This window comes from Protopterus annectens, chromosome 6.part1 (assembly GCF_019279795.1).
Source record: "Protopterus annectens isolate FY-2018-M chromosome 6.part1, PAN1.0, whole genome shotgun sequence".
Classification (NCBI taxonomy): Eukaryota; Metazoa; Chordata; order Ceratodontiformes; family Protopteridae; genus Protopterus; species Protopterus annectens.
Window position 1 is genome coordinate 336,043,595 of NC_056738.1, and position 12,449 is coordinate 336,056,043.

A 12,449-nucleotide genomic window follows, 5' to 3' on the forward strand; every position below is an offset into this window, starting at 1 on the left:
AATGGCTCGCAAGGGCAGTTAGCTTAGTAGCAATCTATGAACCTACACAAGGTCCGCTGGTAGGGGGAAAGTACAGTTGTGTACCTACCATAAATGTAGATGTTCGAGTGTATTCACTGTTGCAGTCATTACACTTTGGAATTCAGGCCGACTGCGGGTAGCCTGCCAGCAGCATAACCCAAAGTCCTAGTCCGGCGTTGATTGCTGTCACCTCTTCCCTGACGTCAGTGCGCCAGGGGTATAAAAGATGCAGCAGACGCCATTTTCTTCTGCTTTTCTTGCCCCAGATGTCAGGTGCCCCCAAAAAGGTAGGCTAAAAATTCTGCTTATAAAAAAGCATGCAGTAACATAATCATTACCTTCATCTACAAGCAAATACACCACATACGTTGTATAGAATAGAGAAGTATAGATAAGTCCCAGCAATGAAAAGGTGGATGGAGGGAGGGTAATCTGGACCGCAACAGTGAATACACTCGAACATCTACATTTACTGTAGATACACAAATGTACTAAGTTCGTGTTTCACTGTTGCAGTCATTACACTTGGGTTGAATCCCAAAGCTGAGGTTGGGAGGCTGGGCCTAAATAGAATTAGGAGTGGCTATGAGGCCCTGCAGAACTGCAGTGGCAAAGCCTGCTCTGGATTTAGAGTAAAGAGGTAAGTGGTAGTGCCATGTAAAAGTGCACTGAAGTCCAAGTTGCAGCTTCCAAAACATCCTTGGTTGGTACTCCTCTGAGGAAGGCTGCTGAAGTGGCTGCTGCTCTGGTTGAATGTGGTCTAATGTCCTTAGGCACTGATTTGCCATGTTGTGAATAGCAGAAATGAATGCAGTGGCCTATCCATTTTGAAATGGTCTGCTTTGAAATAGTCTTTCCTTGTGATCCTGCAGCATATGCCACTAAAAGTTGCTCAGTCTTTCTGAAAGCTTTAGTTTTGTCCAAGTAAAAGCGTAACTGTCTGTGTATGTCCAAAGAATGCAGAAGTCTCTTCCCATTATTCTGTGGGATTGGATAAAAGATAGGCAAATGAATGGTTTGGTTAAGAGCCACACTGGACACTACACCTTAGGCATAAATGTTGGGTTTGCCCTTAGAGAAACCATGTCTGGATGGAAAATAATAAAAGGTTCCACAGCCATTAATGCCTGTAACTGAGACTCTTCTTGCTGAAGTTATTGCTAGGAGCAGAGCTGTTTTCCATAAGAATTTTATCTCAGCTGTATTGGCTGGCTCAAAAGGAGGCAGCGTGAGCTTTTCCAAGACAAAAATTGAGGTCCCATGCAGGTATTGGTGCTCTCTTTGTAGGTCTTATGTTTTTGGCCCCTCTGAGGTACTGCCTTAGCAGTGGATGTGAAAAAGTAGGTGGGTCCGTATTGTAATGAGCTGAAATGGCAGAGGCATGGATCTTAATCGAGAAGGATAGGCCGTTGTCCAGCATCTCAGTTAGGTATTGAGGAATATTTGGTACAAGTGTGTCAATTCCTTGTGCCTGGTTCCAAGCACAGAATCTTTTCCATTTTTCTGCATAAGATTTTCTGGTGCTGGGCCTCCTGGCCTCCAAAATAACATCCATAACCGCTTTAGAGAGAGGTGTGTTATGAATGGTTACATTATCTGCCATGCAGCCAGATTTAGGGTTCTGAGTTGGCTGTGCAGGATCGGATTGTTTTGTTGGGTCAGTAAATGAGGAATTTGAGGTAATGTCCAGGCTGGGCCTTGAGACAAGCTCCTTAGGATTGGGTACCAGTGCTGGCATGGCCAATTCAGGGCAATCAGTATCATTTTTGGCTTCTCTTGTCTGACCTTTAGGAGTACCTTGGGGAGAAGAGGCAGCAGAGGAAAGGCATATACTTGTAAGGGTTTTCCAGCTGAATGACAGCGCATCCACCTTCCATGCTTGTTTGTGATTTGTCCTTGTGCAGAATTCTCTGTAGTTGGCAGTTGTGGGGGGAGGCAAATAGATCTATTTCTGGGCATCTCCATTTCCTTGTTAACATGCTGAAGATTTGTGGATCCAGTTTCCATTCGTGAAGATCCATGAGGTTTCTGCTTAGTTCGTCTGCCAGAGCATTTGTCTTTCCTGGCAGGAATTGTGCTTGCAAATGTACTTGATAAGTCAATACTGTGCTCCACAAAATCATGGCTTGCCTGCAGAGGGGGTAAGAATGTGTGCCTCCCTGCTTGTTTATGTACCACATGACTGTAGTATTGTCCGTCTATCAGTAGTTATCCTGGATGAAGTAGATCCTTGAAAGCTGTCAGGGCATTTTGTACAGCTAGCATTTCTTTTTGTTTGATATGAAGATGCCTTTGGCTTGCGGGCCATGTGCCCTGAATACATTTTCCTGCCATGTGGGCCCCCCAGGCATAATCTGATGCATCTGTTGTTAGTGTCTGCCTGACTGTGGGTAAAGTGAATGGCTGTCCCTTGTTGTGGTGACAGGCCTGTGCCCACCATCAAAACTCCTGTTGCAGACAGGGAATGAGGGTAATTAATGTTTCCAGGCTGTGGCAATGTTGAGTCCAAACACTTTTTAGATACCATTGTAGCTTCCTCATATGCAGTCTTGCATATGGAATTAGCAGAATGCAGGATGCCATGAAGCCCAAAGCCTGCAGAATTTTTCTTGCAGATAACTGGGTCTTTGTTGCCATGCTTTTGAAGTAAGAAGTCAATTGCCTTTGTCTGGCGTGAGACAAGCCATCTGGGCAGTTGTATTTAAGCTTGCACCCAGGAATATTATCTCTTGAGAGGGTACTAGTTTTGATTTATTTTCGTTTACTGTGTACCCTAGGCAAATTAGTAATCTTTTTACAAACGCCAGTTGCTTTAGTAGAATGTCTTTGTTCTCTGCTTGAATTAGGCAGTCGTCCAAGTACGGATATATTTGAATTCCTCTGTCTGCAAAATGCATTTACTGGTGCCAGGCATTTTGTGAAGACCCTGGGCGCAGTAGATAAGCCAAAGGGCAGTGCAGAGAATTGGTAGTGCATTGAGCCAGCTATAAATCTGAGACTGTCTGATTGGGACATGCAGGTATGCCTCTTTGAGGTCCAAAGTTACAAGCCAAGCCTTCTTGCCCAGCATGGGCAGAAGCTGCTGCACAGTCAACGTTTTGAATTTTGGAATGTCCAGAAAAGTGTTTAGAATAGACAGGTCCAGAATTGGTGTCCAGGCTTTGTCCTTTCTGGATAGTAAGAAAAGTCTTGAGTAAAATCCTTGTCCCTGCTCTTGTTGTTGTACTGGCTGAATAGCCCTCATGTCCATGAGAGATGAAACTTGCTTTTGTGCCTTTGCCCATTGATTGTATGGCAGGTCTGGCATACCTTTTGCCTTTGGAAGGGTGTGAAAGTGGAACCTGTAGCCCTGAGATACTATATTTAAGACCCATTTGTCCTGGGTGATTATGTGCCAGTTTTGTGAAAAAAGTGCTAGCTTTCCCCCTAAGGGTGCTGCCAAAAGATAAGTGCTTGGCATTGGCAGAGGAAAGTCAATGGGACCGTTTCCTATATGGCTGTGATTTGTCTTCTCCACTTTTGGAGGAAGAAGCACCCTATTGTTTGGGCCTGTATGAGCCCTGGGGCTGTCTGCCTCTAGGGCATCTGTATCTGCCTCTTTGTGGCCTGTCTGACACTGGAAAGGACCAAGAAGACCAGTTCCTGCTAAATCTGGGTGGTTGTACCTGTAAGAAATCCTTTACTGTCTGCATAGATTTCGCTTTATCCTCCATTTTCTTCAACACCTCTTCTGCCTTAACACCAAACAAAGTATCATGCTGTAATGGAACATCCAATAATTTTGCTTTAACATGATCAGGCTGATTCTGTTCCTTTAACCAAGCATGCCTTCTAATGACAGAACCTGTAACAGGGGCCCTGCAAGAGGCCTCCAGTGAATCAAAACCACATTGCAAAGTATGCTTTCCCCACTTGTTCAGCTGCATGCAATAAATCCTGCATTTCCTTGTTTTCAGAACATTCAAAATTTGTCAACATTTTCCGTTTTAGCACTGACATTAAGTATTGCTGATATTTAAGCATATGAAACTGACAATTTAAAGCCCTTACAGCCAAGGTAGCAGAAGTGTAAACTTTTTTCCCCCATCTGTCCAGTGCCCTAGAATCCCTATCAGAGGGGACAGGGTTTTTTGCAGTAGAGGCCTTGACCCCTTTGGGACCCTGAGATATAGTTTCTGGGTCAGCAGCAAGGTTTTTATATAGAAATTTATGAGAGTCTGGAACCCTGTACTCTGTCTGGCTTAACAGGTGCAGGAGGTAGGGAGTCAGGAGACAGGCCAGACTCTGAAAAAAACATCATCTACAATGTCTAGAACCGGTGGGATAGCAAGAGGTCTGTGCTGAGGTAGAAGTCTCTAAGCCTTTTCTTAGATTGAGTATTCTTGGCTCTCCCAATGGAAATGCTCCCTCATGGTATGCAGGGTTTCCCCAAAAGAATAACCCTCAGGAGGAGAAGCTGAAGGAATAGATTCTTCAGCATCAGAATCCTCATAGGGAGGAAAAGAGTATCCCTGTAGTGAAGAGGAGTCAGAGGAAATGGAAACCTGATCAGAGGAATCATATTCTGTGCCTTGCCTAGGCCTCTTATCAGGAGGGGGATGGGAACCCCTGATCAAAGTAATTAGGTCTTCGGCCATTTTAAGCATCTGTTTCTTAGGCATGGAAGTCTGTCCAGGAGAATGCTGTACTTGTTCCTTTGTCTTTAAAGCTGTTTTAGTCTTTGCCTTGGAAGCTGAGGTTGGCTTGATATATAACTGTGTAGGTCTGAAAAAACCTTCAGAAGCCGATGCCTGCTTAGCGGCTCTGGACCCATCTGAGGGAATAGTTTCAGAGTGTCCAATACTTTGAATATCCAGAGGCCTAGCTGTCTCCACATGGGAGTTGGAAGCGGCCTGTGGCTCTGAGGTAGCAGGCAACAGGAGCTGCGAAAGTGCCTCACTGAGAACCGGCGAAATGGCAACTGGCCTAGCGGAGGCCTCGTCAGTTTTGGATCTCAGATGCCTGTTTTTTCCTTTTCCTTGCTCTTTTTATAAGCTCCGGTCGTCGGCTGTTCCGACTGCATTATATAATTAAACCTTCGGCCAAAGTAATGAAAAGCAAAATCGTACCGACACTTAATAGTGCGTTGGTTAAATCTAGCACAAAACTGACAGCAACGTTGTGGTCAGGGCCTAGGCAAGGAATACAGTAAGAATGAAAATCCTTATGAGGTATTTGCTTCCCACAAGAAATACAATTATTAACTTTTTCTGACATCAGTCTGTAGCAAGAAAAAAAGTTTCCCCAACGGGGTACTTAACTTTATCGAAGACTTCGGATCTGAAATTCGATTTCGAAAATCTCAGGAGTCGGCCGACCGGCCCTTGTGAACTGCTTTTGCTTTGGGCGCCGCTTGGCAAGAAAGACTGAAGAAAATGGCGTCGGCTGCATCTTTTACACCCCTGGCGCACTGACGTCAGGAAAGAGGAGACAGCAACTGACGCCGGACCAGGACTTTGGAATTCAGGCCGACTGTGGGTAGCCTGCCAGCAGGATAACCCCAAATGTAATGACTGCGACAGTGAAACACTATGAACATCTGTATTCCTACCTTAGAAAGGGTCTTTCTATCTTGCTCACTTCTGGAAAGCATCCAACTTTAGGCCCAAAGAGTGTCAAGCCATCGTAAATGAAATTAGCAAAACATGTCTAGGCTCAGCAAAATCACCCGATTGCATCCAAGAACGTCTCCTTAAGGTTACATCAGTGCCTGCAGCTGTAGATGTACCCTCAGTCACATCAGAAGTCAGATGCTTCAACACATTTGTAAGGGAGTGGAGGGTAGCCAACTGAGTTCATAGTTTTGTCCACTGCAGAAATGGACCCAGAGAGACTTGGGAGAGCTTTTTTATCAAATCCCTCTGAAAACGTGTCATGTATGCCAGACAGTTGAGCGCACTCAGTCTGAAGGCTAATGAAGCATAAACCCACTTCACAAATCTGTACAGTGCTCTGAACTCTGTTTGGGTGGTGGACAGAGGAGCTTTTTTTTCTGCAAGCTCCTTTTTGGTGGCTGCCAGCACCATCAAGGAATCAACAGCAAGACCCTTAATCCAATGTGAATGATCTTTGGGAGATGCTAAGAATCTGCCAGTTTTGTGTCGGAAAGGTTCAGCCACCTCTGGTTCCTTCCATGCCCACTTCGAAACAAGGTGAAGTAGTATCTGGGCTAATCCAGAAAGCCTCAAAAAGGACAGACTCCTCCTGAGAAGGGGGCTGCTCAGGACCAGCCATCTTCCTGTCTAAACAGTTTGAGGATTTCTCTGAGTAATACATGTCAAGGGTGATCTGGGGGACTGTTCCCCTTCAAAGTCAGTGCCTTCAGTTAGAGACTCTTGGGAAAGTCAACATGCCTCCTCTTGCATGCATGCCTCCATGGAACTTCTGGGGCAGTACATTCTGAAGACTCAGAAGAGGAATGGGAGCCCTGAAGAGAGACTGCTTTGAGGCTTGACAAGGCAACTGTCCTGACTGAATAGGATGAGCAGGATCAGGATCAGAGGGCATCCTATGAGGGATGGGTAGACAGACCCAAGTGGAGATGGAAAGTCCACTCACCAGACTGGGAGAATGCTCTCTTGAAGACTTCAAATGTCAAAGTCGAGTGAAGACCAGAGACTACTCTGGATGGTCCCACTCCAGACCGATCCCCCTACCTGGCCAGGCACTGAAGCCAGCAGTGAGCTGTCTGGTGTAGAGGCTCCAAAAGGAAGAGACTGCTCCAAAAACTTTGGAGTCAATCCCCTAGCTTCCTAGATCCAGCACAGATCCTTCTGGATCACAGCCACTCAGTACTGGCTGGATTAGAGAAGACAGAGTACATGACTATAAAGTCTTTGGATATGATGTGGACAGATCATAGGTAAAACTCTGGTCCACAGGCCTTGAATCAGACTGACGGATCGGTGTAGGAATAATATGAGAGGAAGGGCCTATGCTCACAGGTCTGACAGTAACCAGAGCAGGGAGAAGCCCCCAACTGGATCTGGGTTCCTGAAGAACTTCATTATTCTATCCACATAGCCTCTGGATAGACTGCACCAATCATGAGGCAGTGGACAGGGTTCTGGAAGGTCAACAAACACGCCTTTCTTGTAGAAATGCAGAACACAACCTGGGAGAAATGGGCTCCTGTAACGGAGGGGTATAGGATTTGATGTGAACAGATCTGAAGGTCTCAAGTTTGCGTTGGAGATGCAGAGTGGTCCACAGACTTTTTTTTTCCTTTGGTTTTTGCTATTCTTAGCCCTCTTATCTCCATCAGAAGGCTTTTTGACAGAGGAGGAAGCTCCAGAAGCAGAAGGATGAAGAAGGGATGGATCTCCCGCATGGGAAGGGAGAAGAACCTTTACAATGAACTTGTTCCTACAATCTGTGATGGCCAGAGGACCAAAAGCAGTGCAGACGGAGCACCATTTTGTCAAGATTGGTAACTTTCAGACAGTACTCACATTTGGAGTGTGAATACGAATTTGGAATATTGTGGTGATGCAATGCATTTCTTGAAGCAAGACAGTTTTTTGGCCATACTATAAAATAAATAAAAATGAAAGGCAACAAACACTACATAGCAAAACAGTAAAGCTAATGCTAGCAAAAAAAACAAACTGGACCATTATTAAATCATACACTAGGAGAAAAAGTACTGTACATCTCAAAGCAGATAAGGAGCACCAATGGCACAAGAGAAGATGGAAGTTACTTTCAAACTACTAAGAATAAACTTTAAATTCTTCAACTTTAAAAAATTGGTAAAAAGAGGAAAAGGACAGAAAAAAGGTAATGAATTCAAATACTTCAAAGTGTCAAAGAAACTTTCACTTAACTACACCAAGGCTGAGCAGTGGAGATTGTATCCAAGTCCAACAAGTTGCAAACGAAATCTGGGGTGACTTCAGGGGCAGGAAGGGATTATGGGTAAGGGGAGAAGCCTGAGCTTTGTATCCAAAATTTGGAGTGACTGAAGTATGATCCAAATACCCAGCTGCTGAGGAAAGGACAGAAGAGACATAAAATCACTTTTACTCATCACCACTAAGATAATAAATTATTATAAGCTTTCAAAAGAGAACATTCATCTCACCCCTGCTAGAACTCCATTAACCAAATGTTAATGGAAGAATAAGCTACACACAATTACTTGACTATACAGCTATGCAAATTAACAAAGTGGTCATAACACAATGTTAAAAAGGCAAAACAAGCAACAGTTACATGCAACTCAATTTTCTAATTATGAAATACTATATGAAAATGACTTACAAAGTCTTGTCTTATGTCATTGAAGTCTTTGCCATATTTTTCCAAAGCTTCTTCAAATAGCATGGCCTCTGATGCTGACCATTCCTCCATCTCGTCCCTACATAGCACTGGCCCACCCTGTGGCACCAGTGTTGACATGGCTTTAGCAAGATCATACCCGCTTCTTTGTAAGGTATCCATAGCATGAAACTGGAATGAGCAAAACCACTATTAGGACATTTTTCTACTGTTAATCTTAAAATAGATCATAACATACAGCTGTTACATAACCATGTGCTGATAAAATATACAAATATGCTCTGCATTTTTTCAACTAATCCTAAGAAAAATATCCTGAATAATGTTTAGATAAGTATAGTTATTGTGAATGACTCACCATAAAGGATATCAGAGAAAGTACAGTTGCGTACCCTTACCATAAATGCAGATGTTAGAGTGTCTTCACTGTTGCAGTCATCACTGTAGGGTTCTTCCTGCCGGCAGGCAGTCCTCGGTCGGCCAGAATCCCAAAGTCTGGGTCCGGCGTCGGCTGTGCAGTCATGCTCCCTGACGTCAGAGCGCCAGGTGTACAAAGCTACCAGCCGACGCCATGTTCTCCAGTTTTTCTTGCCCTAGATGTCAGGTGCCTAAAAATGAAGGCCAATAGTAAAAACCAAAAAAATAACATACCACAAACCCCATAGCCTGTAGCAAATACACCTCAGAAGAAAGGTGAAGAAGGTAAGCACACTAGTGAAAGTATAAGAGGGGACAGGAGGGAGGGTAACCCAGACTGCAACAGTGAAGACACTTGAACATCTACATTTATGGTAAGTGTACACAACTGTACTATGTTGTTCATCGTGTTTCACTGTTGCAGTCATCACTGTAGGGTTGAATCCCAAAGCTGAGATAAGGGGTGGTGGTTATAGAGAAGAAGGTGCGGCTAGAAGGCCCTGCAAGACTGCAGAAGCAAAGCCTGCCCTAGACTTAGAGTAAAGAGGGAGATTATAGTGCTTAGAGAAGTATGCACTGAACTCTAAGTTGCAGCTTCCAAAATATCTTTGGTAGGTACTCCCCTGAGAAAGGCAGCTGAAGTAGCAGCAGCTCTGGTAGAGCGAGTCCTAATTTTTCCTGGGATTTGCTTTCCATGATGAGAGTAACAAAATCTGATTCCATGTGCAATCCATTTAGAAATGGTCTGTTTTGAAATGGCTTTGTCTTGGGAGTTTGTTGCATAAGAAACAAACAGTTGCTCTGTTTTCCTGATATCTTTGCTTCTGTCCAGGTAAAAACGAAGCTGGCTGTGTACATCCAAGGAATGCAAGATCATTTCCCCCTTATTTTGTGGATTAGTGAAAAAAGTTGGCAGGTGAATAGTTTGATTTAAAGCCACTTTAAAAACCACTTTAGGCATGAAAGTAGGATTAGTCCTTAAAGACACCCTATATCTTGGTGAAAAATAATATAAGGTTCCACAGCCATGAGTGCTTGTAACTCCGAGACTCTCCTGGCTGAAGTCAAAGTCAGTAGGATAGCTGTCTTCCATGATAAATACTTAATATCAGTTGTGGAAGCAGGCTCAAAAGGAGGCAGAGTGAGTTTTTCCAGAACATAGTTGAGGTCTCAGGCAGGTATGGGTGGTGTCCTAGGGGGCCTTAAATTCTTTGCTCCTCGTAGATATTGTTTCAGAATTGGATGCGAAAAGAGTGGAGGGTCTGTATTGTAATGTGCAGAGATAGCTGAGGCATGAATTTTTATGGAGAAGGATAAACCCTTATGTAGCCTGTCTGTTAGGTAAAGCAAAATCAGAAGGATATTAGGAATGAGAGGATCCGAATCCTGAGCATGCATCCAGGTGCAAAATCTCTTCCATTTGCCTGCATAAGATTTTCTAGTGCTAGGCCGTCTGGCTTCTAAGATAACATCCATGACCTTTTTGGGAAGGGGAGGAGTAAGCATAGATCCTGAATTCGCCAGGCTGAGAGTTTTGACATGAGAGTGCAGAACCTGGCCCTGGTGTTGGGACAATAGATTAGGAATCTGAGGCAAAATCCAAGGTGGGTCCTTAGATAGATTCCTCAGTGTTGAGTACCAGAATTGACGAGGCCAATTTGGGGCCAGTAGAATCATCATCTTGGGCTTGTCCCTGCTTGATCTTTAATAACACCCGTGGTAGAAGAGGTAGTGGTGGAAAGGGATACCCCTTGAGGTTTTTCCAACTGAATGACAGTGCATCCACTTTCCATGCTAGCCTGTGAAAAGTCCTTGTGCAAAAAATCTGTAACTGGTGGTTGAGGGGGGATGCAAATAGATACATGTCCGGGCAGCCCCAGGCTTCTGTAATCGTCTTGAATATGTGGGTGTCTAGCATCCACTTGTGTGGGTCTGACAGGTTCCTGCTCAGGCTGTCTGCCAAAGTATTTTGCTTCCCTGGCAAGAATTGAGCTTGTAGATCCACTTTGCAAGTTAGTGCTGTGTTCCACAGAGTCATGGCTAGTCTGCAAAGGGGGTAGGAATGTAAGCCCCTGCTTGTTTATGTACCACATAACTGTGGTGTTGTCTGTTCATATCAGTAGTTGTCCTGGTTGTAGAAGATCCCTGAAAGCCAAGAGGGCATTCTGAACAGCTAACATCTCTTTTAAACTGATATGTAGGTGCTTCTGATCCTCTGTCCAAAAACCTTGCAGACCCTTTCCCTGCAAGTGGGCTCCCCATGCATAATCCGAGGCGTCCGTGGTTACCACTTGGCTGGAGGTAGACTGAAGGCTTTGCCTTTGGTGTGAAGACATGCCATGGACCACCAATGGAATTCCTTTTGTAGGCAAGGCAAGACAGCAATCTGTGTGTCTAGACTGTGGCAATGCTGGGACCATACACTTTTTAGGTACCATTGTATTTTTCTCATATGTAGTCTTGCATTCGGTATGAGAAGGATGCAGGAAGCCATGTAACCCAAAGCCTGCAGGAATTTCCTTGCAGTTAGCCGAGTTACAGAAGCCAAGGTTTTGAAAGTGGAAGCCAGCTGTAGTTGTTTTTCGGATGTCAGAAATGCCATCTGGGTTGTTGTGTTTAAAAGAGCACCCAGAAAAATTATCTGTTGTGTGGTCAAATTTGACTTTTTTATGTTTACAGTGAATCCCAGGTACTTGAGAAGATTTTGTACAAATTGCAGGTGCTGGAGTAAAACATCCTTGCTGTCTGCTTGAATAAGGCAGTCGTCCAGATAAGGGTAAACTTGAATACCCTTGAGTCTGCAATAAGCTACTACTGGTGCCAGGCACTTGGTGAAAACCCTGGGCACAGTAGACAAGCTAAAGGGCAGCGCAGAGAATTGGTAATGTTTCGAGCCGGCCTTGAACCAGAGGTATTTTCTGCACTCCTGTCTGATAGGGATGTGAAGGTAAGCCTCCTTTAAATCCAATATCACCATCCATGCATTTTTGCTCAACATTGGCAGGAGCTGCTGCAGGGTAAGCATTTTGAACTTTGGTATCTCCAGGGAAGTATGTAAGACTGACAGATCCAGGAAGGGCCTCCATGAGTTTTGCTTTCTAGGAACTAGAAAGAGCCTTGAGTAAAAGCCCTGCCCAGTCTATGATTGTGAAACCAGTTCTATGGCCCTCATAGCCATGAGGGATCCCACCTGGTTTAATGCCTCAGACCACTGGTGGTTTGGTAGGTCTGGCCATCCATTTGGTCTTGGCAAGGTATGAAAGTGGAATTTGTAACCTCTTGAAACTACATCCAGAACCCACTTGTCTTGGGTTATGCAAGTCCAATTTTGTTGAAAAAAAGAGAGTTTTCCTCCTAGAGGGGCATCCAGGAGAGAAGTTCCTGGAGCCATGCAGGGGGAGTCTTTGGGCCCGTTTTCTAAATGATTGAGGTCTGTGCTCTCCACCCCTGGAGGTGGAAGCACTCCATTGTCTAGGTCTGTAAGAGGTCCGTGTTTGAGACCTCCCTCTGGTGCTCCTATATCTACCCCTCTGAGACCTGTCCGAGCTAGGAAAAGACCAATTTTTTGTTGGCCAATTTCTGCTAAATCTAGGGGGCTGAACCTGTAAGAAATCCTCAACCATTTGCATGGATTTTGCCTTATCCTCCATTTTCTTTACGACCTCTTCAGCCTTAGGCCCAAACAAAACATT

The 12,449-nt window shown here is 44.5% G+C and overlaps 1 protein-coding gene across 1 annotated transcript in view; it reads right to left on the reverse strand.

The window, feature by feature from the left end:
• The window catches only part of MTA2 (metastasis associated 1 family member 2), a 1,757,597-nt gene that overhangs the window by 908,604 nt on the left and 836,544 nt on the right, over positions 1–12,449 (reverse strand). The window contains exon 10 of the mRNA XM_044075372.1: positions 8,323–8,511. Coding sequence (XP_043931307.1) covers positions 8,323–8,511 — 189 coding nt within the window. The remainder of the gene's footprint in view (positions 1–8,322; positions 8,512–12,449) is intronic.